Consider the following 25,069-nt stretch of genomic DNA (forward strand, 5'->3'; position numbering starts at 1 on the left):
ACAAAAATAGTAACATTAACATTAGAAATTTGAAAAATATCCATGTTACTATATTCATGCTCTTGTATACAGTTCAAACTACAAAATCCTTTGGAAAATGTTGGTAGTGTAAAGTACATTGTACAGTTTTGTAGGTCAAAGCTAAAACATCCAAAAATGCTGATTGTGATGTAAGGGTGCGAAGTAAGTATGAATCACTTGTTTGAAAGACAATGACTTAACAACACCGCAAACACACATTTCCTTTACTTTTTTTTTCTTGCGGTCAACGGCATGAATGAACTTACTTTATTTGCCTGAGCAACAATTCAAGACTGAATCCCTTCAGCAACACAAACATACCTGGTCCTTCAACAAATACACACAACCAGCTGACGGGAGGAAGACTTTGGACTAAAAGCTCCACCGCTAAACATTCTATCATTGTTTTTAATAAACACAATCAGAACGATCACTTATTTTCCATTCCTAACAAACAGATACAAATATTACAGATATGGGGACCTGTTGCAGTGCTTGTGCAGGTGTTGTAGCTAATTGGCAGGAAGAGGTAAACATTGCTGGTACTGTATGTGGCACTGGATCGTACAGTCCAAAAATACCCCTGCACACACCTCGCATCTCAAAAGTCCAACCGGCAGTCACAGTGGCTGAAGACTTGTAGCTCTGAGATACAAATACACCTTCTTGGTAACCTTCAATGATGACATAATTTTTAAAGTAGTGTATTGCAAAATGTTTCTGCGGGTCCCAAACTAATCTCAAGTTCCTACCATTCATAACCGTTTAAATCTAAATAAATGTCCACTACCCTTTTATAAAAGACTTTGATATAAACTATTCCTATTTAATTTCTCTAAAAGGTCCATGAGGGTAGGAACTAGGGATTAATTTGTGGTGCAGTGTGTGTGCGGGGGCCCTGAGGCAGCTGGTGTCTCCTTCTACTCGTCATCCTTGTCTTTGGCGCCGTGTTTGAGGATGCGGGTGAACTCTGCGTAGTTGAAGTTGCCTTTCTTGTCAATAGGCGCCTCACGGAACAGCTCGTCCACCTCTTCATCTGTGAAGCGATCGCCCATGGTGGTCAGCAGCTCTCTCAGATGGTCCTCGTGGATCACACCTTCGACACAGATGACACCAAATGAAGTGGAAATAGATACTTTTTTCCTGGAACATATCATAAGGTAAATGTTGATTGCACAATGTAATTGCTATGGCACAATGACACCGTCTACATTTTGGTTCCCTGTAAGCCTTGTTTTGACTTTGAAATTCTCTCTGCCATCAGGTACGGTCTGAGGGAAAAATGACAGCTTGTTTCCTGACACAAAGGAAGTGTGTCAACCAAAGATAGCACTTTTATCCCCAGTAACCAGAGTATCAATGTAAGTTCTTTGCAGTTTCTATCCCAGTAGCTGAAATGGCAGATTGGGGCCCTGGCACAACCAAAGTAACTGTGGAAAACCAAATGCATTGTGTCCTGTGTTGTTTGTAGTTGCTAGGCTCTGAGGTTAACAGAAAGTGATTTGGTTGTCTTTGCAACAGCAGCACCAACAAATAATACCATTTGGAAACACTCGAAGGGAAGGCCGTCTTTTTCCACTTTAACGACCAATGACCGTGAACGTGCTGATATATGTGTATACATTATTCTGTTTATACTGACTCACCAGATCCCTCCTCGTCGAAACAGGCAAAGGCGTTGCGGATGACGTCCTCTGGGTCTGTTCCGTTGAGCCTCTCTCCAAACATGGTGAGGAACATGGTGAAGTTAATGGGCCCTGGTGCTTCGCTCATCATCCCCTCCAGGTATTCATCAGAAGGGTTCTTACCTGAGGATGGACAACACTGTCACTTAATGTGTGTGATGTTACTGTACCTACTTTCACTGGGGACTGCACAATTCCAGGAAGGGCTGTTTTATGTGCATGCAGTAGAATCCTGTAGCTATAACCAGTGTTCAGCATATTTTGTTAAAGAACTGATTACATCAGCCAAGGAGGTTATGCTGTCAGCACGATTTTCGTTAAATTTGGTGAAAGGGTGTGGCATGGGCCATAGAGGATCCCATTAGATTTTGGTGTGGATGCAAATAAGAGGGTGGATAAACAAATTATTTTTCATGTGTTAACATTGTGAGACACAGAATTTGGCCTGGGCAGAGGTCTGTGCTCCACAGATGCCCCTCCATGTAACAATGCAATCCAGCAGTTTTGAGGGCCCTTTTTAGAGCCACAGTTTAGAAAAAACATTACATTAATTTTCAAGAAATCGAAGGCAGATTTCAGGAATTTAGCATTACTCTTTCACAAAGTTGTGGAGAGACATGTTTGAAAAAGAAAAGTGTTTAAATTTGAAGCAGCACAGGCTGAGATATTCTGACTTTTTGCCTCCAATAACACTGAATCCTGCATTTCCCATGATGCAGCTTGTAGCATCTTTCATTTGACCCCCCACCCCCACCCAAACCCGCCCCAATAAATGTCCACTTCTTTCAAGTTAGGGTGACTACTGTTAAAAATGTGTTATTACTGAGCCCAAACTGAGATAATCACAATGATGTCATCAGGATTATGTTGGTTTTTGTCAGGTTCAATGTTGTCATCTGTTATCTCAAGTATTTCTGAGATAAGAGAGCTCTCGCTGGAGTTAAAGAATATATCAAGTCTCTTGACAGGTTAGTGAGGAGCAGTCTGCCTCATGACAAGCAAACTAAACTTCATATGTATAATAGGTGTAGTGGCCTTTTAAAGGCAGTGTAATATTTCTGTGTAGCGAGAACATAGCAGTGTACCCAGAGAAGCCAGCATGTCATGCAGATCCTCCTTGTCGATGAAACCATCTCTGTTCTGGTCGATCATGTTGAACGCCTCTTTGAACTCCTGGATCTGAGACTGGTCGAACATGGCGAAGACGTTGGAGGTGGCCCTCTGAGGACGCTTCTTGGTGGTCTTTCCCTTGGCACGCTTGCTCGACATGGTGGCGGCTGGGTCTGGGCCTGCACACATTCGAAGGGCATGACTCATGGATTAGGTAATAATTATAATGCTGCACCATCAGGGATAGAATAGTTTGGGAACATTGCTTGTTAAGGCAGCTCGACATTAATACTGATATCAGCACCCATTTGAAAAGAGTTAAATTTGATAGTTTGCCATGCAAAAAACTGGAGCATCCGTGAGGCTCTTTCATATTTTCTCTCTCGTTTGCCCCAAAGCAAGAGAATCTTTTTCTCTCATTTCCTCTAGAGAGAGAATCACACTCTCCCTAAATGTCGCGTACAGTGATGGGTGTGAAAACGACATGTCTCCACAGTGCACGCTGCAGCTGACTTCAGATCCTTCCAGAATTAGACCTGTCACTCACATTCAGGTCTGCAAGGGCTTGTCATGTGTGTTCTGTGATTGTGTTATACCCAGTGGGCAAAAGCAGAGAGAGGAACAGGCAGGACCGGCAGGAGGGAGCAGGTGAATGTGGCTGATTAGGTATGATGTCATGTCCTGAGAGGCGCTGAGGTGATGTGAATACTGTACGTGGCAGTTACTCACACAATTAGATCATTCACTGAGGTGAACTGTGAGATCTCACACACCTTCCTGCCATGCAATGTTTTGTTTTTAGTCTTTAATTTACACCTTAAATATTACATCCTTTAGAGAACTTTTTTTGGCACCAATATTAGAATTTAGTCTAAAATGCATCTTTAAATGTATAGCACTTAGTCCTACACTGCAATCTAAACACGAGATGATGCCAAAATGTTAATCATGTCCAAAAAATGCACTTCCTCTCAAATAAGAGCATTTAAAGACCGTAGTAACTGAAAATTCATCAAGGCTTTGATGAGAATAAGAATAAGAATGGATGCATTTTTGGTAATTAAAAGTTATGTGTTAACCTGCAGTGAAATACAAGTACATATCATCATCAGACAGAGCTGCAGTAGGAACATTAAAATACTTAAAATTTGAAAGCCACTTTCTTAATTCCCCGGGACTTTCGTTTATTTATCAGGGGGGTGGCTGGAGTATGGAGTATGACTTTCTTTTCTTTCTTTCTGTCTTTTTTAAATTATGACCCTGCCCGGAGCTACAAATAATTTTCCTTGAGCTTTCCTCCACAATAAATAACCATAATTAACAGTTTCTGGATATGATAAATAATGTGATTTTGGACATTTTTACAACATGTCTTTAAAATCCACTTATGGTTCTGAGAATATTTAAAATAAATACAAAATATAACCAAAATATGTAAAAATGACAACATAACTCCCTCCCCAGTGCTTAAAAAAATATTTTAGGTGACTCCCCTGCAAATTTTCCTCCTATAATCTAAAAAAAATACAGTATAAAAAGATATTCTTCTGGTTACCAACAATTTTTAAGCACATTCTTGTATTTTAGCAACAAAATATACTTCCATGTCCATGTATTATGATACATTACAGGAGAGGCTACTCAGCAGTGTACTTCTGCGCTTATAAATAGCTCTTTGCTGCCCCATATTTCCCAAATCTCTGTCTCCGGGGACACTGCCTGTGTGACACTGTCTGTCATCATATTTAATGGGCTGGAGAAGTCTGTCAGCAGTCCCTGTTGCTTGTATGATTGCACTCAGAAAAGCTGGTAAAGGCAGAGTTAAACAGCTTTGCTCTCTCTATTTATCTTTATACAAATGAACGCTACTTTATCAGAAGAGCAGAATTATAACTTATATTTTCAATGCAAATTAAAGTGTGACCAGCCAGTTCTGTCCCATCTTGATGAATAACTTGATTGTCCACAGCAGTATTTACATGCAGACATTAACTCCAAAAATGGATCTGCATGTTCCCAGTAACATCACAGGAAGGAAATTCATGTACTTGTAATTATCTTGCTCCCAATGTCATACACTAACTTCACTCTTTCCTCTCTCACACTGCAGACACATGTTGGATCAGTCTCCTTTAATTTCACTACTGTTTGGCTGCTTCTGTCCCGTAGTGTGCCAGAAAAAAAGAAGAAATCTGGAAGGTGTGTGTTGTTGGCACAGAGCCCTCCCATTCTCCATCTAACAGTCGTGAAGGAAGCTGGAAACAAAACAGCGTCTAGCTCCAATTTAAAGTTTCAGGGAACAGAGGAATTCCATAATCTCATTCTTGTTTGGCTCCACTAATACAGAGGGGCACTGTCTCCCGGGAGAGGCTGATTGGTGTTTAACCCTGTGTCTGCTTTAGACAATCAGTGAGGATAGAGTCTTTGATAAGTGTGATTATTTGACATTTTCAAGGTGCAGGGAAAGCAGCACTTGAATTCTTGTGCATTCCTCACAGAGTGGATGATTCACAAAGAGGACGAGAACAACTGCTTCAGTAACGTAAGCGTTTGGCTGACGTGCCTCGTCTTGGCTTGCACTGACAATTGTATTTGTTCTCTGTCCACCAAAGCTCCTCTGTGAACCCTTTCATCCAGTGGGACGACAAAGCTCCTCTGTCCCTTCGCCCAGCAAGAACACACACACACACACACACACACACACACACACACACACACTTTGATATCACTGAACAGTCAGGCTGTCATCCCTCACCCTAACTCTGGGTCTTGCAGGTCACCACAACTCCAGTGAAGGCTGAAACGCCAACGGTCAGGAATTCCCAAAACAAACAGAGAGCAAAGTTGAAGTTAAGCTCTCATCGCCTATAAAAAGACAACATCAGAGGTGTGTGCATGTCTGTGTGTTTAAGAGAGAGTGTATGTGAGATCTAATTGGGTCAGCTGCATTCAGACATTCCTCCATCAAATATGCCGTGGTTATGGGACGGAAGTAAACACACATGGGAACAGTGCATTTACGCTGCATATACAAACATACACACACAGGTCAAAGGTAAATTTCATCTACGGGTCTTTGTTTAACCTCGTCAACATCTCTATTGTAACTTATCTGGTCACTTTAATCAAAGATCCACTCAAGCTCTCTGTAACTCTATCCTCCACTTCACTCTGCGCTCTGACAGTTACGCACTGTACCACTGAGCTTAGATGTTTTGCACATCCATGCCTCAAAGCACATGAAATGCAAGCTTTTTAACACGCTATACAAAATAGGCAATACAGATGTAAAACCAGCTTTCTGTCTCACCTTTGCTTCAGGCAGAAATATCTAGAAGTCCCTGAAACTCCTTTTGTCTGGTTCCAACACAGCAGTGCGAAGGGAAGCAGGCAGTCCTACTGGAAAGTTTGTTTAAAGAATCAGACTCCCGGTGGGTCCCTCCCCTTTCTGGCCCGTCCAATGGAGAGGGCGGCTTGTCCCATACAAAGACATCTCAGGCCAGGCCATTTCTCCATACAAGGCAAAAGAATGCACAGGCTGCTGCCTGCTACTGCCACAGACGCTGCTTGGGATGTTTGGGAAAAAAGGCAGAAATGACAGGAACTACGATAAGGCTGCCTTATTTAGAGAAAAGGGCCCAAACATTTAGAGGAGGCTCTGAACTGTGGAGTGTGGAAACATGAGAGAGAGAGTTGTGAGCAGATGCAGATCAGCATTTGAAAGCCAGTGTTTCTGTTGTAAGGCTGTGGGCTTTCCTTAAATAGGCAGTTTGGCTGGCCATCACTGGGGCCTGAACGTGCAGGGAACACCTTAAATTATGTCATGGAGGTAACATCTGTCCTCTGGTTGCTCACACTCTGTCATATCGTGTTTTATTATAGGAGCATAAACCTGCTTGACAATTATTCACTGTAAGAAAATGTGCTCTGATGTTTTTTGGCAGCCAGCAAAGCTCATTTTCACTTTGTCAGATAGCTTGTTGTTCTTTGGAGATATAGTCAAGGTTTTAAATACCTTCTGTCTTGGTAGACTGAATTTGTGTTTAACATCTTCATCTGCTTCATTGGGGAAGACATAATTTACGCTGTGGGTGTCCTCTGGGTGGGGTATCTTAAATTACTTATAATAATTTTAAGCAACCCTATAACCCTTTTATACATCCTCCATTATATGGGTAAAATGACCATTTAGTCTTTTCAGTGTTGCTGAAAAAAGAAAGGTATTTGGTACAAGTGCCCAACCCTCTGGACATTGAACATTTGATTTACAAATGACAATTTACCATATTTGTCCACATGTGTTTTTCTTGTAAAAAAACATATTTTTGGGGCATTTTTGCCTTTAATTGATAGAACAGCACAAGTGTGAAGGGGGAAGAGGGAGTTGGGGTGACATGCAGCAAAGGGCAGAGGCTAGAATCGAACCCGCGGCCCCTGCAGCGAGGACACAGCCTCTATACATGGGAAGCCCGCTCTATCCACTATCCACATCAGGTGCCCTAACATGCCTGTCTTTGATCCGCTTTTCATTACATTGATGGTGTATTCAAATGAAATCAAACAGCACATCATTTGTTTTTTTTAGTTGTTAAAGAAATGCCATAAATGCCTTATTCACTCTTAAAAAATTGGAGTAGTGACAGCCATATATTGTTCTTAAGTTGAGATTTAATTATAGAAAAATAGATACAGATCATGAACTGAAGCGTTCAGGCAAAGGAAGGAGGCCTCTCTGTTCAGATAAGGCTATGTGCAATGATGCCCTCTGCTGGGCGTCACTAGTTATTATTTCTGAAATACTTTAAAACCAGTCAATGAATGATGATGAGGGCGAAAATGATGAGGGAGGGCTGTAAAATAGTTCAGTCTGGCTGCACACATGACATTGTGAGGCATACAGTGTGTTGGGTATGCAAAACTTTTTTTTACAATTCATCTGTGCACACATAGAAAACACAGTGGTTTGTGCGATAAATAAAGAAGTAGCCTTATGTTAGTTATCTCTTGCTGTCAGTCAGTGCAGTGCAGCTTTAGTATAGTATCATGTGTTATCAACTTTCTTAGTTGATAGATATTCATACACAGCTTTATACCATTTTTGTTGACCCAAATTGTGTCTGCATGCTTTTATCACTATTTTCTCAGGTGCTTCTGTACACCATCACAGACTCTGCTACTAGCCAAGGTACCAAGGTTAAAAGTTTGGGTTTTTCTTTGTTGACACTTTTGGATTCATAGGATAGAAAAGCTTCATCCCAAAGACTCAACAACATTATCTGAAACTGCGTAGAGCAGAGCACTGCTTTTCAAGCGCTGATGTTGATGCATGCCGTTTGATGGAGCTTTCCAAACTACTGAGCGCCCATAATCTACTGTAACTGCCCATTTATTTTACTGCCCTTTAGTGTGTAACACATACTCTATAATGTAATGGCGGGATTGGTAAAAGTAAATAAATATTGGTGCATGTGTGTTTCACATAAGTTCTGTATCAAAATTATTGCACGATTAAAAGTTTATTATTTAAATGTAGAATTTGTTAGTATGCGTATGCTAAAGGTGTAATGTTTGCACAGGAGATTTTGAGTTCAACTTTATGCATTGCTGTCCAAGTTTTTTTTTAATGATTTTAGTTTAGCCAAGAGTTCTCAGTGATAGTGTTTATCTACAGCCAAGATCAACGTTTGCCAGTAAGATACAATATATTAGTCTTTATTGATTTTATCGATTGCAAAATATTAAACCTGTTTATTTCTTTTCTTAAACATGAAAAATGTATGCATCGGTGGAGGCTTTGTTTACAAATTACCGTTGGGGGTGGGTCATTTTTCCTTTCTAGATTTCTCATTGGCTGCTGCAGTGATTGACTTGTGTGACGCGCAGGCGCAGTACACTAGGAAGCATCCAGGATGGCTGTTGCTTTCTCAATCTGAAGCTCGACCTAAAGGTAAGCAGCTCTGGACACTCTCTCAGCATCAACGCAGAAAGAACAAACTGTCTATAACATCTCAAGTAGTCTTGAAAGGTGTCAGCTTGTAACAGTTTGCCAATTATCAACGTTATTTGTACTTGCTGTAACTTACTCGTCGTTTAAAGTCACGTCGTAAGGATGTGTCACCGCTGAATTCCCTGTGAAACAGCAAAATGTGAATGAAGTTCTGAACTGTGTGGCTCTAGCTATGTCATAAAAAGTACGTGTGTATAGTTTTAAAGCGTTTACATCAACGGTAGAATAATTTTGTCTTTTTGCTAGTGTACTAAGTATCGGGAGTTACAGTGACTAATACAGAATTGCGCCATACGATGACACGTAAAGCCGTTGCGGAAGTTGTTGGAATTTGTAGTTTATCTCGAGTTGTCTGCGTTATATACATTAAATAAGAATAAATGGGTGGCTTCTTGTTACTAAATCTTATATCGTTTTTTTAGTACCGTAGGAAATAACTGTCTTGCTCTGAATTCGTTACAAAGCCTTCACGAAATGACTCTTGTATCCAGAGGGACTGCACTTTCAGTGCAGACACTGATGGGGATAGATAACGTTATTATGCAATCCTCAAATCTGATGTAAGAGACATGTAAGAGAGTTTTTTTGGTGTAACAGTGGTCAAGAGATGGTGACAGACATGCTGAAACACACCGCATTAGGTTGAGGTAACCTCTGCCTGTCTGGAGGCAAAGGTCACTAAAGCCAAGACTAGCTGGGAAACTGGTATAGCTAAGGGACATTTAAAGTAATATACAAATAATTAAATTTAGTCTATCAGCCTATGTGGAAATAGTTTTAAAATGTTAATACTTGAATAAACATTAAGACATTAAACAAAGCCAATACATTTAGACTTTGCCTTTTTCACCTTAAAAAACTGTTGGGTATAAGCAACGAAATGTATTTTTAAAAAGGTAATAGCAGTCTGAGTATATGTTATTTTAAGAGTTTTTTCACTGCTTTACCTTTCCTACAGACAGAGGAAGCCAATAACTGTTCAGCTCCCCATCTATGTTCCTGTCAAAGCCATTAGACTCTATTTGGAAAAAACATATTTTTAGCATGTTTAACACCAGGGGCCGACTGATATTGTTTTTTCAGAGCTGATATGGGCACCAATTATTAGAACTCAATGAGAACTACAACCGATATTTGGCACCGAGACACATTTACAATAAAAATGAAAATATGTCTGTCAAAATTTCGAATTTGGAAGATAACAAACTCCAACACAAAGCTTTGTTTAAATGACTTGAGCAGATGTTTAATCAAAACTGAAACTTTCAATATCATATACAGCAAGTTCACTGCATTTTTTTATGATGTTTAGTAAAAATAAAAAAAAATTAAAAAATAAATGAATGGATAAAAGTTGCTCCCTGAGGTTTTACAGGTTTTTTCCTCCCGTGCTGACATTTTCCTTGTATGTATTGCAGACTGTCTTCCCTGGTGTTGGTTGAGTGTAATACGCATACTTTCTCATTAATTGATTTTATCAGTGATCATTAAAAAAAAAATGCTGATACAGATAACTGACAAAATGCCAAACATTGCCCCAATAATCTGTCAACCCCTACTAAACACTGGAATGAATATCTTTAAGATTCGGACTCTTAGTCAGACAAAACACAAAATCTAAAAATGTCACATTAACACCTGGATCAATTTCAGTTTTCTTGTACTTTCTTGTGTAATTGGTTAGATGTCTTTCAAAAACATGGGGAAAAACATAATGAGCAACTTGGCAAGACATTTCCCACAAACTGCAAAAAAAAAGTAAAAGCTGACAAGGTAGTTATCTGTAAATTAGCCCAGGGGAATGTAAGATATTATGAAAAAACAAGGGGAAATGTGCAGAAAACTACATTTATAATTATCTTAATTATATATTTAAAAGTTGTTACAAAAAGTAAAATTAGATTTTTATTTTTTAATCAATTTTCTTGTTTTCTTTTTATCTTATTTTCATGTAATTTCTTACTAATTTCTTGCTCATTTTTGGGCCATAATTTGTCAAGCTGCTTGTCACCAGGTGTTTTTGTTATTGTAAGAAAATAAGGCAATTTCCCTCATGTTTCAGAGGGTTAATAAAAATGAATGTACACATTAATACATAACAAAAACAGTGTTCGTTGCCGCCCTAGTGTCAACGTCATCGGTTTGAATTCCTCAACGAGAAGAACTTAAAGGCAATGAAGCTTGGGATTTTGCCAGTTTACACATGAGGGATAAGTACAGGAATGTGTTGAATGCATGTGAAGCCGCATGCTGGTACAGATCAAAACAGATCCTTCTAAGTCAGTTATTAACCCCCTCGTCTTTCCCTTCTGTTGTCCGTCTACTGCCCTACATTTTGTCGTCTCTCACAGCCATTGTCTACTGTGGGCTTTTGTTCTTCCCACTTTCTAAATACAGCTGACTTGGCAGTTTCAATCAAGAATCGCTCCAAATCAAATACAGAAGCCTGAATGGGTACAGAAAGATGTAATTTGCATCAAAAGGCCAGGAGCTGCACACTCATATTTTATATTTGCGTTAGTGGGTCAGTCACATGATAGGCCTAAGTGTGGTTTTTTTTTTTGTTGTTGTTGTTGTTGTCTGTTATTTTTCTGACAGCAGGGATTATCAGCATTAAATCTAATGACTTCTGTTTTTGTTGGACATTGTTTTCCAGTTTAGGCCTACCTTTCTGTCAGGTCCTCTCCCATGGGCAGTGGTGTCCATCACTATTTTCAAGTTATTTGCTTAAGTTCCTCGCAAATTGGCTTCGCCTGTGAAAGGTTTTCCAGTGTTGATAGAGCATGACTGCTGGAGAGTCCCCTTATCTTTGATAGCCCAGAGAGCTGTGGTCAAGCCCAGAAACTGTGTGGTCGATCAGTTTGTGTGTGTGTGTGTGTGTGTGTGTGTGTGTGTGTGTGTGTGTGTGTGTGTGTGTGTGTGTGTGTGTGTGTGTGTGTTTTCATGCCAAGCGTGTTTGAATAGCCTGTCCGAGCCTTTCAGAAACTGCTGGTCTGGCTGTCATGTGCAGTGCAAGTGGGGAAGTATGAATTCGTTGTGACAGGAGAGTGTGTATGTGATTGTGAAATTGTGTGAGATAGAGGAAGCATCAGCGTGTGACTGAATATACTCGGACACTCTCGCAGATTGCTATATTTTGCATCCTAGCTCACTATGGAAAGGACTAGAGCGCTGTCATCTCTGATGACCACTGTTCCAGTGGAGAGTCCTATCTAGTTTAGCAGTTGTAATCGACCTTACGAACTTTCGTAGCTACCTCTCAGTTGTCGAAGCTAACAAAATGTAGCCTTACATCTCCAGACAGATATGGTGAGGGGGGGTGCGTGGCCCTCGCCTTGAGATGAAGCTGAGCTTTCTGCAGAATGGAGATGGCAGGTTTTTCTGGTGGAAATGGAGGTAAAGTTTCTTGAGACTGTTCCTGAGTTCCAGTGGAGGGAAAAGCGTTTATAGTGTCGTATGGCAGAAGGGAGGTCAAGGGAACACAGCCTGGTTGGGAGGGGACATCTGCATCCTTCACTGTGGGTAAGACGTGGACTTTGGACAGATGATGCTATAGACACGTTGGATTTATTGTGTAGGCATTTGCCAAGTGACTCTTTATGTCTTCAGAACAAGCACAAGTTTACATAGACTGTTCTCTAATGTTTTTTCAGTAACATAAAAGTGATTGAGTAATGAACGCTATCTAAATTGCGTCTTTGGTTGAGCTTTGAGGCTCGGTAGATTTTGACAGATCCTGGCACGTCAGTAATCAGTTTGGTTAAAAACAAGACATAAGCTTTATGTTAGGGGTCAACAGATTATCGTCCTGGGCAATTATTGGAGCTGATATTTGGCATTTTGCTGATTATCTATATCAGTGTTTTATTTTAACGAGCTCAGATCAAATTAATTAATTCAAAAGTGCAAAGAAAGTGTCAGGGAGTCAATTTTACTTTGTAAAACCTCAGGGAGCTATATTTGTTTATTCATTTTTTATTACATTTTCACTGAACTTTATAAAAAAAAAAGTTGCTTGGAACTTGCTGTATATGATGTTGAAAGTTTCAGTTTTGATTAAACATTTGCTCTGTTGGAGTTTGTGATATTCCAAATTCTAAATACTGACAGAAAGATTAGGATTTTTATTGTAAATGCATATCGGTTCCAAATATTGGTTATTGGTCTCATTAACTACAAAGTACTGGTATGGGTAGCAGCCCTGAAAATACAATTATGGTCGACCAATCCTTTATGTGTTTTGTGTCGTCTACATTGAATGTTACGTTGAAGGTTACCTCCTCTGGCCTCCAGCTTTAGACGTCAGTTTCTCTCTCTCTGAATGAAAGTATTATTTATGTCAGATAATTTTGAATTTAAAATAGTATTACAAGGTCAGTGGCTGTAGTGGAATTTCACTATAGTGGCTCCTCTTATACAGTATATGACAGGAGCAGGGGCTCATAAGGCAGCTCAGGGTACTTGTTTCTAAATCTAACAGACTTTGAAGAGTCAGTGTTGATGCGGGTCTGAACTAGGTCAAATGTGATGTTTTCAGTAGCCTCTGGCAATGTTTGACTTCCTGACTTACTTAAGCTACTTGTTGTTGGACATGTTCTGTGCATGTGTACTGAATAGAAGGAATTGTATTGATCCCTTTTTTGACCTACCTGCAATTACTTCTGAAAATAAGCTAAAATGTATACTCTTACATTTGTCTAACAGTGTGGACATGTGTGTCCAAATGAGTCATATATTGCACTGAGCTTATCTGACAACATTAGAACTCCAGCTAATTAAATTTTTTCACATTATCATCATGAAAGGCGAAGATAAGGACTTCAGTAGGCTTACAAAAAACAATCTTTAAAAAAGTGTCTCTGATAGATCTAATCTTCCCTCCCAGCTGTTAAAATTTAGCCTATTAGTCATGGTCAACATCTGATTCCAAAGGTCAATATATGGTTAAGTTAAAACAGTAGAAAAGTGTCCTCTGCAATCACTGAAGGGTCATCCTCCTGTTAGGAGCAAATGGTAGTGGAAAGGTTTGAACTTACTTGGCCTAAAACTTTAAAATCTTGTGATATGTGAAATAGCTTTGGTCATATAACACAGAAACTGTGTTTGCTGCCAGGAGAATGAGCTATATCAAGTATTTTCACTCACACTTAATGTAGTAGATGCTAAATATGCCCTCTTGAATGCCATCTGCTCTTTTGTTTGGATCCCCGTTGTAATAAGTTATAATTCTAAAACAGCTGCTTTTATATTAACTAGAAATGGATAACAATGTTGACATCGAGTCCTGCTGACACTATGGGAAAAAAAAAAGGGTGAAGGATTAAACCTGCAGACAACGGGAAATACTGAGTGCACAAAGTTTTTGTTCCTGTGCCGAGACACTTGGCCTCACTGCTCTCACTTCTTCATGTTTTCTTTTCAGTCACAAACCATGAATATTGTGGGCCAGTTTGCGGAGACAGTGTTTGTGACGGTGAAGGAGCTGTACCGTGGCCTTAACCCCGCCACGCTCACGGGAGGGATCGACGTCATTGTGGTGCGACAGCCTGATGGATCGTTCCAGTGTTCCCCCTTTCATGTCCGCTTCGGCAAGCTGGGTGTGCTGCGCTCCAAGGAAAAAATTGTCAGTGTTTTTCTCATCTACTGCTTCAATTCTTTCAACTACAATTCTAATACAGTACTATTTCTCTGCTTTTGCTGATTCTTTGACACATGTTTGCAACACTGTGATTTTAGGTGGACATTGAAATAAATGGAGAGTCAGTTGACCTGCACATGAAGCTGGGAGACAATGGAGAAGCGTTTTTTGTGGAGGAAAATGAAAACATGGAGGTAAGATGATCGACCCTGAGCTCCTTATATTGTCCACTTTCTCAGTTCTTTGACAGTGCATCAGTTTGGGCAGTCTGGTGTCTGTAAGTCATCATGTCCAACTTTTCTTTTTTATCTGCTCAGTCTGAGGTCCCAGCCCACCTGTGCACCTCCCCAATCCCTCTTGAGGTCCCTGAGGAGATAGAGGAGACCCCTGAGGGATCCTCCATCGCTGGGTCTGGCACCCGCAGGAAGAAACGGCGTCGCAAACGCATGCGCTCTGATACTCACCTGAGAGAAGAGGCCCGCTCCTCATCGGATGAGAGAGAAAGAGAGAGGGAGTGGGAGAGAGAAAGTGAGGCCGGGCAGGAGAGTCCTTTGAAAGACGAGCCTGTCCAACCTTTGCAAGTCAGGTCAGTGATGGAAAAAAGAGGGAAAATCTTCACTGACAGTGATTTCTAAGAGTTGCTGAAATTATAGTGCTTCTGTTTTTAGAATGTACACCTGATAAAAGGTTTTATTATCGCTGACATTGTTACATTTTGGTAAAGATATCACAGTGTTTCAGCATTTTGGTCACTAAGAAATTCTCTGTGCAGAACAGCGGCCGCGAGAACAAAACTATTTAGCAGAAGGCCACATACTGTGAGGCTACATCCATGCTAATACATTTTGTTTTAAAACGCATCACTATTGCAGTGTTTACGCCTGGCATACACACTATTCTGGCATTTTGAAAGAACTAAAAGAAAGACCTTTGAAAACACTGCTGCTGACCCCGTTTTAGTTTGAAAACTCTGGGGTTGTGTGTTGGTCTAAGCATGTAGAAACAGAGACTTTAAAAAAATAATGATGATGCCCATGTTTGTTACCCAATTTGGTCATATCTAGTTCTGATTATTAATTTCATTATCAATTTCTGGATTTATCGAGTGCTTGTTTGGTCCACAAAATGTCTGAAAATTGGAATTTTTCTGTGTTTCGGTGTTTTCCAAAACCCAAGCTGACGTCTTCAAATGTGTTGTTTTGACCACAACCCAAATATTGTCCGTTTATTGTCAAAGAGGAACCAAGAAACCAAAAAATATTCACATATAAGAAGCAGGAATCAGATAAGATAAGTTTATTCCTCAAAAAATTACTCCATCCATTATTTGTTATATGAAATTAGTTGATGATCAATTCAGTAGTCAAAGTCTAATTGATTAATCATTGTGACATATCAGTCCAAGACATTGCAGCTAGACCTACATATCTTTTGTGATTTATCCTTCTTGTGTGGGTAACATTCGTTTCCCATCTGGCAGTGTTAAACTCCTCCTGGTCCTGCTTTGATATGTTGGCGTATTCGCTTTGCAGTAACTCCCAGTCTGTTTCGTCCCACCTTGACTGCACGATAATTATTTTACTTCCAGAAATAGTTCCATCTCGTTGTCGGTCCAAGCAAAGAAATCTCTGGTCTTACTTTTTTCCATCTCTAACTAACCACAGAGTAGACAGTCTGCTTCCTGTTTACACAGGCGCATTGTTTGAAAATGAAATTGTATTCGTGTGAATGTGGCCTGTGTGCATTTGTCAGTAAGAACAACCTGTTACAGGGGGTCATGTGAAGGCAGTAGTTTTAAAAAAAACATCCTCTTGTGTGTGTTTAAGTAAATCAGTGTACTACTCACTGTCTGAGGAGCCTAATGAGGAGCTGGGGGCCACACAGACCAGAGACACTCATCCACACTCAGAGGGAGAGCAGTCCCCCTTAGAAAGGTGAGAAGGGTTCATCTTTATGGTGATTTTTTTTTATTGCATTGAGCTGCTTCACTGAGGCAGTCTGAAATTCAGTGTCCTTTGTCAAAGACGAAGTCATGCTGATTTATCTCTTTATCTCTGTCACAGCAGCGTGTTCTTCAGCCGGCCTTCCTCTCCTAAGAGCGACTCCGAGCTCCTCAAACCCCAAGAGTCGTCTGAGCCTCAGATACAGTGGAACTGGGGCGGTTTTCCCACGGTATGACAGCACTCACACACACAGATGTAGCTGTGCTTTTGCTGCCTACTTGTGCCGCAGATTTTCGATCGACATGCTGACACAAACTCAAACTGCTCTCTCTGCACCTCCTCCCAACAGCTGTGTCAATCTGAGAGGACACCAGTGGAGTTGCAGCGCATCTCCCCTTCCCACAGTTCTCATTTCCGCACCATTGAGAGACAGGACTCCTTTGACATGGGCCATGAGCCTGTGATCAGCTGTGGCAGAATGGGCAGTGTAACAGTGGTCAGGCCACAACCCAGGACTCAGTCCTTAGACCTAGGTAGCCACACTGTGCAAATCACCCCTTTATCTGGAGACAAAACCTCTCACTTTGCCCATTCCACCCCCAGTGACCTCTTCAAGTCTTGTGCATCAACAGTGGAAACTGATGAGGACTCGACACAGGCACCTGAATCCACATTAGGAGAAAAGGGGAACAAAGACTCATCTTTTTCGTCAGCTAATCTAATTAATGGCACCAGTTCTCTTGCAAGCAAAGGACGCATCAGTGTGGAGCAGATAACTACTGTGACTGACAGTGTGACCAAATTCAATGACGCACAAAAACAACTTATAGAAGAGAGCGAACGCTGCACAGTCACTGCGACAAGTAGTACAGAGATATCGAGTCCACAGCAGCAGGGTGCCTCATCAGAGCAAAGTGAGCAGGGTTCCAGCAGCAGTGCCCCTGTCAGCGAGGGGGACAGTGGGATAGATCCCTGTGCCGAGGGAGCGGAGGAGGAAGGTGGACCTGGAGGTGGTGAAGGCTCACTGACCAACAAAACTGAGGGATCAGCAAACTCCTCTGAGGCATCCTCCAGAGTGGAGCAGCAGGACAAGAAGAAAGGTGACACATTTTTCTAAGCTCTCTGATTTTAATTACTTTGTTTGTTCAAATCTCATTCTCAACTTTGCATTTAAAAAAATAATTCTGTTTATGTAACCAATTGGGTTTTGCATCATTTTGTTGCAGGTAGACGTAATCACCATCTAGGACCAACAGATATTTACTTGGACGATCTTACTAAGTTGGATCCCGAGGTGGCTGCACTGTACTTCCCAAAGAGGTAAAAAAAGACACTAAATGTGTGGCTCAGTTTTAATTATTTATGAAATTCCCGTCTTACATTTGTGTGATTTGTAAACAGTTACAGATGCATGCGTATATTGAAAGGCAGTTATGTCACTAATTTGCCTGCAGTGTTTAATTTACATTAAAATAACCCAACAATCATGCTGTTTTATCTATGAAGTGTTGCCCTTTAGTGGCAAAAAAATTAAGTGTCGTAAGTGTTCCTACAGTGAGACCGAGGGAACGTCTCAGCATGGGGCAGAGGGGGGCTCCTGCTCAGGGAGCCAGTCACCTCAGTCCGTGGGCAGCGGGGCCTTGGACAGCGGTACAGAGTACCTGTCAGATTCCACCTCCTACAACATGGATGTCAGCATGTCCCTCTGCGGACAAGATGGCGAAACCAGCCACATCACTAAAGGTGAGTGAGAGTGAATCCGTGCTAGAGCATGAAGGAATGAGCATGTTGTCCCAGTGGAGTAAAATTTGTTGTCCCGTCGCTTTTGCTGTTTATCCAGAAAAGTTTATGGAGCACATCGTGACATACCAGGATTTTGCAAACAATCCAGGAATCATCGAGGATCCAAGCCTTGTGATCTGCATCAACTCCAAGTAAGCTCTGGGTTTGTTTACATACATGAAAACATTTAAAAAATGTTGTTTCACTTTTTATGTACAGTATTTATTTAAGAGGATGTTCTTCAGTGCTTAAACAAGTTAATGTCCAGGATTGTTCATCGGCTGGCTTTATCTTTCCCAGCTATTATAACTGGGCAGTGGCTGCTCCCATGGTCTTGTCAATGACGACTTTCCAAAAAAGCCTACCCAAGGTATTTTATTGTTTCTACACTACACCTCACTAATGTTTTTTTTATGAAGGGTTCCTTAATTAAGCTTACCACGGAGTTCTTTCTGTTGATTCACGAGTTGACGGCAAAAGCAGATGAGATTGTAGATAGCTGGTGAAAGAGATGACAGGATAGATATAATCATGCTTGTTTGTGTGTATTTTTGTCACGTAGAGTACGATAGAGCGTCTGGTGAAGGATAAGATGCCCAAAAAGTCTGGACGCTGGTGGTTCTCCTGGAGGAGAAGAGACATGGACAGTAACCAGGTACATTCTTTGGAATTCCTGAATCCTTGATTTAGGATGCTGTGCCTGACAGAAAAGAAATGTAGCATGTTTGTACCTTCAATACTATGCAATAATACATCTATTGCATCACTAAGAGTGGTTTTACGCTCTGTCCATGCAAGACAGAAGAAGACGAAGGGTGGTAGAGATCTAAGTGACTGAAGCAGAAACAACATGTCTGATTTAAAAAAAAAACCAAAACAAAACAAACCAAACCATTACTGCCACTTCACGTTGCTTTTTGTTGAATGTAGCTGATCATATTAACTTCTTGTTTTTCAGCAAAAGACCTCAAAGGAGGAGCAAGAGGAGCCACTTACAAGTGTTTCTCCCACAGTAAAGTAAGTGACCTCACTAAGAAATGATCTCACACAAGTTAACAATTCTTACACGCTGTGTTTCATTTGGCATCTGCTCCCGCTGATCCACAGCTGGTCTTTCTCATGTTTGAGTGTACTTAAGGACATTCAGACTTATTGCCGGGCAGGCTAATACAAGGACTGCCAGTACATGTTCATCCATCTGTATTTTGTTTATTTGGTTCTCATAATACACACAATTGAAGAATTCTGTACATAAGCTAAAATTTTGGCTTGAAATACAGTTTGATGTGAAAAAGACATAAAAGTAGGCATTAAAAATAGCCATGAGCAGCAGTAAAGAAGAACTGTTCATCAAGAATCTGTAGCTATTATGTCACAAGCCTGATCCACTTACATTAGTTCCTTTATATGTCTAATTTAGAAATCTGTAGGGACTTGTATCCCGTTGACTGAATTTCTTTAAATTCTAAGGGTCGCCTATAGACAAGCACATTGAAAAAACAAACAAAAACACAACCAGCAGCCCTAATAAACTAATCACAATTTTTGCAGTCTTTGACTTTCATAGTTGCATTTTCATGACATTTTTTATGATGTCATGTCAACTTAAGATGGATTTCCAAAACACAGGAACTGATGAATTTGGGCCTAATTGTTATCATTATTCAATATTTGTGTGGCATTTTGTGTGGTGAATTTCAATTGCCAATTTAAAATAGTATTATGTAGTTTGTCATTGCACCACCAGAGGGTGCCAAAGCACTGTCCATGTAGTATATTACTCAATAAACATTCTCAAAAACAATTGTCATGATACTTAACTATGAGCAGCTATGCCAATGTTTGACATAATCGAAGTTTAAGATTTTTGATGTTCAGTCATTGATACAGATTCCCACGTGTAATGAATTTTTCATGCACAAATCACTAAATCATTTTATTTGTCACTCAGTGTTTGTCTGTCATCTATTATGACATGACATCTATTATTGAGAATAAATACGTTGTGACAGACAAATATAATTCAAACATAAGTTGTTAACTGGTTGTGTGTTTCTGCAGAGCCACACTGGATGACATTGACAGCGATGAGGCGGCAGGCCTCGGCCGAAAAGCCATGATTCCTTCCAGCCTATCACAAGAAACCCTCAATGCCACTCAGTGTATCACCCAGATGTACCGCAAATCACTACGCCTGACCTCTAAACAGATAGTAAGAGATATACATTGTACAACCTGGGTTTTTTTTTTTTTTTTACTTTTACTGTGACCGCTTTGCTTTACGCCAAGCTAACTCTCCTTTCTCATAACCAGGAGCACTTAAACCTACGTGATGGAGCCAACAAGGTGGTGTTTAGCGTCACCACACAGTACCAAGGCACCTGTCGTTGTGAGGCTGCCATCTACCTGTGGAACTGGAATGATCGCGTCATCATATCCGACATCGATGGCACCATCACTAAGTAAAAAGCACGGCCTTTTCTCTGCATGCTATGCTGTACAGATAGTCCAATAGACAATTGGATTCAAAGCAATTCATAGTTCCTGAACACTATGAGAGATGAAGCACGATAGATCATTGTTTAAACCTTTATTGTCGCAGTATTATGAGCAGTCTTCACTGTCTGTCTCCTGCAGGTCTGATGCTCTGGGTCATATTCTACCTCAGTTTGGAAAAGACTGGACACACAAAGGCATCGCCAAACTCTACCACAAAATACATCAGTATGTGAAAATTCCTTTTTTCTGGGGGGAGGTAGTCAGATTTTACCAGTTTCTTTGACTGAACTTTCCCACACATTACTCACACCGTATCAAGCAAACAGATTCAATGCGTTCACTGCTGATGGTCTCATGATGATGTAATTGTAAATGCGGCGAAGTGTCTAATCTGCATTGCCAGATGTTTCTTTGTTTATCCAAGTTTTCATATGCCTTATGTTGTGCCTTTGAAAACAAGCGCAGCTGTTCAGTTAATTGAAAAAAGATTGGATTATATTTGAAGCGTTTATCTTTTTTTTGCACATATCGAGAGAAACAGGATACAGTGCATATGTGTTGTAGCAGGTACATGATGTAAGTATTGGAGTGCTTCATGCTATGGGGCCGCTCAGTTACAAGCAGAAGTGAAAAGCTTTTTCTAATTCTGTTTTAATAAATCTAAAATGCTAAGATGGTCGTTCCTTTCCTTGCAGAAATGGCTATAAGTTCCTGTATTGTTCAGCGCGGGCCATAGGTATGGCTGCCATTACTAAAGACTACCTTCACTGGGTCAATGACAAAGGCATTGTCCTCCCTCAGGGCCCTGTACTGTTGGCCCCCAGCAGCCTCTTTTCAGCTTTACACAGGTAACAAAAACAACTGCTGAACTACTTCACAGATAGCATCCTATTATCACACCGTTACTTTAATGAATAGAAATAGTGGAATGTTGGATATAACTGTGAGTAAAGTAAGTATCTCAGATTGAAGTATGAAAACAAATGTAATGTGCTGCTGACCTCTAGTGGCTTCTCCTACATGAGAGAGGCCATTCTGCTCAGCTACTACTCTATGCAATGCATAAATGTATGCAAGGAGACATTAACGGTATGCTCATTTTGATTCTAAACTGTCTGTCCTGATTTGTGCAGAGAGGTTATTGAGAAGAAGCCGGAGGTGTTTAAAATAGCCTGTCTCAGTGACATCAAGGACCTGTTCAACCCACAGAGACGGCCCTTCTACGCAGCCTTCGGCAACAGGACTAACGTAAGCAGCACTGGCTCTTAATACAGCAATAACCTTCAGCGACAATTCTTTTTCTGTCAAGGTTTTTACGGCTGCTAAAATGCACATTTGGCTGCGATTTTAACCTCCAGCACAAACCTTGGTTTGTACATCACAAGATATCATGCCTGGAAAAAGGCAAAAAATGGTATTATGGTATTATTGTATTCTTTAATATGTACTACCCGTAGTATATTGTAAGTGTAAGAAATGGTGTTTGCTTGTTGGATATTGAGTAAACAGTGGCTAATGATTTATCATAATGGATTAGTGCTATAACAGCCAAACAGTCTTTTTATTGTATGTAGATAGTGCAGAGGTTAAAGTCAAGCCGAAGCAGGTCTGTATTAACTGTATTTGTTTTGCTTCCTTTCATTTTGCAGGATGCTTATGCCTATAAGCAGGTTGGGGTGCCTGACACCAGGTTATTTACCGTCAACCCAAAAGGAGAGCTCATTCAAGAGAGGACTAAAGGCAACAAGTCCTCGTAAGTGTGCAACAGAACACAGATATAAACACCCTTTCCACCTTTTTATGCTTTTAAAACTCCTGACTGGGATTATTCCTGTTTTTACCATACACAAGAATACTGAAACTATTTTTAGAATATGAAAGTCCAACAGCCTTTTATATCTAAATACAATGTGAGTTTTTATCAGGGATCTTTCAGGGTCACTATTTGAAAAACTACAATCAGATTCAATTTGCGATTATTTCCTGTCCTGTTCCTGGTGGAAAATATTACATCAAACTCCTGCTAAGAAATCTGTCATATTAAAATTCCCTGCATGTTATAAAAACACAGAACACTAGAAACCCAAGATATGTCATATGTCATCTATATTCTTGTCAATTTGGCATCAATATGATCAATACAGATAAACTGGTTTTTGCTTACAACCTGTTTTATTTTGTCCCCTTAATTCACTACCAGCCTCTGTTGGTTTGCTGCACTATTTTAGTAGAAGACTGTGGGAATCAAGAGAGGCAAACCATATTTAAAAAAATGAAGATTTCACTAAAATAAGTGTTGGTTGGTGGATCCGATACACACCAAATTAAACGCAGATTCTTGTTCACTCCACTGCTTCAGCAGTTTTTCCTCCTTTCCCAGAAGCCAAGAGAACTTAGACTTGTTTACGATCTTGCTCCTCTGCAGAGTCCCCTCCATTTATACTAGCTACCTGGTTTACTGCTTCCTGTTTGGTGCTGGAGAGAGCTCAGCTGTCGTTTATTGACAACATTCACATCATTGCACTTTAATATTAGCATGAGCCAAGACTACATTCAATAATATGAAACGTGTCTCATTTTGTTGGATGGGTCAAGACAAGAAAAAGACTGACTTTAGACAGCTCGGACTGAAGTTTAACCCCAAACTTACACCAAACGATCAAGATCAAGATCGACTCCCATTATTTTACTCTGTCACTGGAAATTTGTCTGACTGTAAAATCATTCAAAAATTAGTTTGGCGTAAGGTCGGCATCAGTCCCTGTATCACAGTGTGAACAAATGAGCTGAAAGCAATATATGTTTGTTTATTAAGCTGATTCTGAGTCAGTTTTGTGTGTGTGTGTGTGTGTGTGTGTGTGTGTGTGTGTGTGTTTGCAGGTACAGCCACCTCAGTGAGTTGGTGGAACATTTCTTCCCCATGCTCTCTGTCGGGGGAAGCACCTCTGCTTTCGACTGCCCTGAGTACAGCAGTTTCGCCTATTGGAAGGAGCCTCTGCCAGAACTGGACCTGGATGCACTACTGTAGACACACACTCACCTTTTCCTAAACACACACATACTTGTTTTCAGGCAGGCACACATAGTAAACTGCCTTTGTTCTCTCCTCTTCCAGAAAGGCATTTGATAGGATATTTCCCAGCATGCCTGAATACTGCCTTTGATAGACCTGCCAACTGTAGTGCCTGTTTATGAGACTTAAAATAAAAAATAAACTGGAGCAGAAAGAGCTGACTGTCCCGTCATATAGAGATAGAGCCAAATTAACTCATAATAGGCATGGGCTCAACATTTCAAAAATAAGTCTAAAAATCATGATGCAGCCCTTTATCTCAGTGCTCCTCTAGCTAAGCTGTTTATGCAATATTTAGCCATTTTAATGTGAACATTCAACACTGAACAACTGGACATATATGCCTTTGGACTGTTTGAACATTTTATTATTGTTTACCAGAATCATAGTCATTCCAAAATACGAATTTAAACTCTTATCTGATGTTTCCTAACACTGTGACACATTTCAGCTCTGAATGCAAACACCAAAAACACAGAGAGAAAACGAGTTGTATTAGAAAAGCATTAAGTGATGCCTATATCACACACGCCAAAACTGTTGCCTGTTTTCTGTAATTGATGTGGACATTTTAATTTACTCATGCCCAGGTACACACACACACACACACACACACACACAGAGCTACAAAACAAACCACTTATCCTTCATACATTTTAGATTGTATGTCTAGTAGACAAAATAGTGTCTTTGGATGTGAGTGTCAACATGTACCAAGCAACCAAATATGGTATGAGAATGTTTTTAAAATGCTTTGGATCATTTTAGTCTGTTTGAGATCTGTTGAGCAATATTCTTTTTCTGTCAAGGACAAGGGTCTAATTACATTTCACTCACCTGAGTCAAAAGTAATTAGAGCTCTGGATGGGAGGCTAGATTTTAGGTGGGTTAACTGCTGAACCAAAGCCTGCAGCTGAATATGGAGCTTCAGACCGTAGCATTTTATTTTTAAATACCTGAGGACTGCGATGACAAGTCAATCTGAGCATATGATCATTATAAAACTACAACATGCACATTTCACATCTTCCTTCAAGCATTACCAAGTTTAGAAATGTTTGTACACTACATGAATGCGGCGGTGGGTCAGACTGACTTGACCAGAGAAGTGTAAATGGACACTGGAGGGGAACAGCAGTGATTACGCCTGTAGCTGTGCCTTCGTACTATTATGACTATTTATTACTTTTGCATATATTTCTTCATCCAACTGTGTGCTGATACATTGGAGCTGAGGATTTTGCTGGTACTTTTTAAACCAAATGTAGAAATATGAATAAATAAATAAATAATACATTTGACGCTGTTTAT

At 40.3% G+C, this 25,069-nt stretch overlaps 2 protein-coding genes across 4 annotated transcripts; one reads left to right on the top strand and one right to left on the bottom strand.

Annotated features, from left to right (window-relative positions):
- Positions 1–229: 229 nt before the first annotated feature.
- Positions 230–6,284, bottom strand: myl9b (myosin, light chain 9b, regulatory). Its single transcript, XM_042501472.2, has 4 exons — positions 6,127–6,284; positions 2,792–2,995; positions 1,668–1,829; positions 230–1,117 (listed from the first exon to the last, which is right to left on the bottom strand). The coding sequence occupies exons 2-4, from the start codon at positions 2,973–2,975 to the stop codon at positions 942–944; spliced, it is 522 nt and encodes a 173-aa protein (XP_042357406.1). The 5' UTR covers positions 2,976–2,995; positions 6,127–6,284; the 3' UTR covers positions 230–941.
- A 2,357-nt stretch (positions 6,285–8,641) lies between these two features.
- LOC121954142 (zgc:123305) lies at positions 8,642–25,064 on the top strand. 3 transcript variants are annotated; one of them, XM_042501501.2, is made up of 20 exons: positions 8,642–8,763; positions 14,246–14,446; positions 14,560–14,655; positions 14,779–15,047; positions 16,288–16,395; positions 16,525–16,633; positions 16,754–17,504; positions 17,631–17,724; positions 17,960–18,147; positions 18,245–18,338; positions 18,487–18,556; positions 18,749–18,841; positions 19,145–19,203; positions 20,248–20,398; positions 20,500–20,648; positions 20,824–20,910; positions 21,381–21,533; positions 21,819–21,933; positions 22,335–22,438; positions 23,566–25,064. In XM_042501501.2, exons 2-20 carry the CDS (start codon positions 14,255–14,257, stop codon positions 23,711–23,713), a joined length of 3,030 nt encoding a protein of 1,009 aa, XP_042357435.1. In that variant the 5' UTR covers positions 8,642–8,763; positions 14,246–14,254; the 3' UTR covers positions 23,714–25,064. The 3 variants fall into 3 exon arrangements, with proteins under 3 accessions (XP_042357435.1, XP_042357426.1, XP_042357418.1); XM_042501492.2 differs by lacking the exon at positions 8,642–8,763 and adding an exon at positions 11,839–12,345 and having other exon boundaries at positions 16,528–16,633; XM_042501484.2 differs by lacking the exon at positions 8,642–8,763 and adding an exon at positions 11,840–12,345.
- Positions 25,065–25,069: the final 5 nt, after the last annotated feature.

Source organism: Plectropomus leopardus, chromosome 2, assembly GCF_026936395.1.
Source record: "Plectropomus leopardus strain MGB_pleo_1.0 chromosome 2, ASM2693639v1, whole genome shotgun sequence".
Taxonomy (NCBI): domain Eukaryota; kingdom Metazoa; phylum Chordata; class Actinopteri; order Perciformes; family Serranidae; genus Plectropomus; species Plectropomus leopardus.

Coding starts and splice junctions, on each gene's coding strand:
- myl9b (XM_042501472.2), bottom strand. CDS start 2,975: ATGTCGAGCAAGCGTGCCAAGGGAAAGACCACCAAGAAGCGTCCTCAG. Junction 1,830..2,791: donor TGACATGCTGGCTTCTCTGG/GTACACTGCTAT, acceptor GTCCATCCTCAG/GTAAGAACCCTTCTGATGAA. Junction 1,118..1,667: donor TTTCGACGAGGAGGGATCTG/GTGAGTCAGTAT, acceptor TCTGTGTCGAAG/GTGTGATCCACGAGGACCAT.
- LOC121954142 (XM_042501484.2), top strand. CDS start 12,280: ATGGCAGAAGGGAGGTCAAGGGAACACAGCCTGGTTGGGAGGGGACAT. Junction 12,346..14,245: donor ATCTGCATCCTTCACTGTGG/GTAAGACGTGGA, acceptor TTTTCTTTTCAG/TCACAAACCATGAATATTGT. Junction 21,934..22,334: donor CCTTCGGCAACAGGACTAAC/GTAAGCAGCACT, acceptor TTCATTTTGCAG/GATGCTTATGCCTATAAGCA.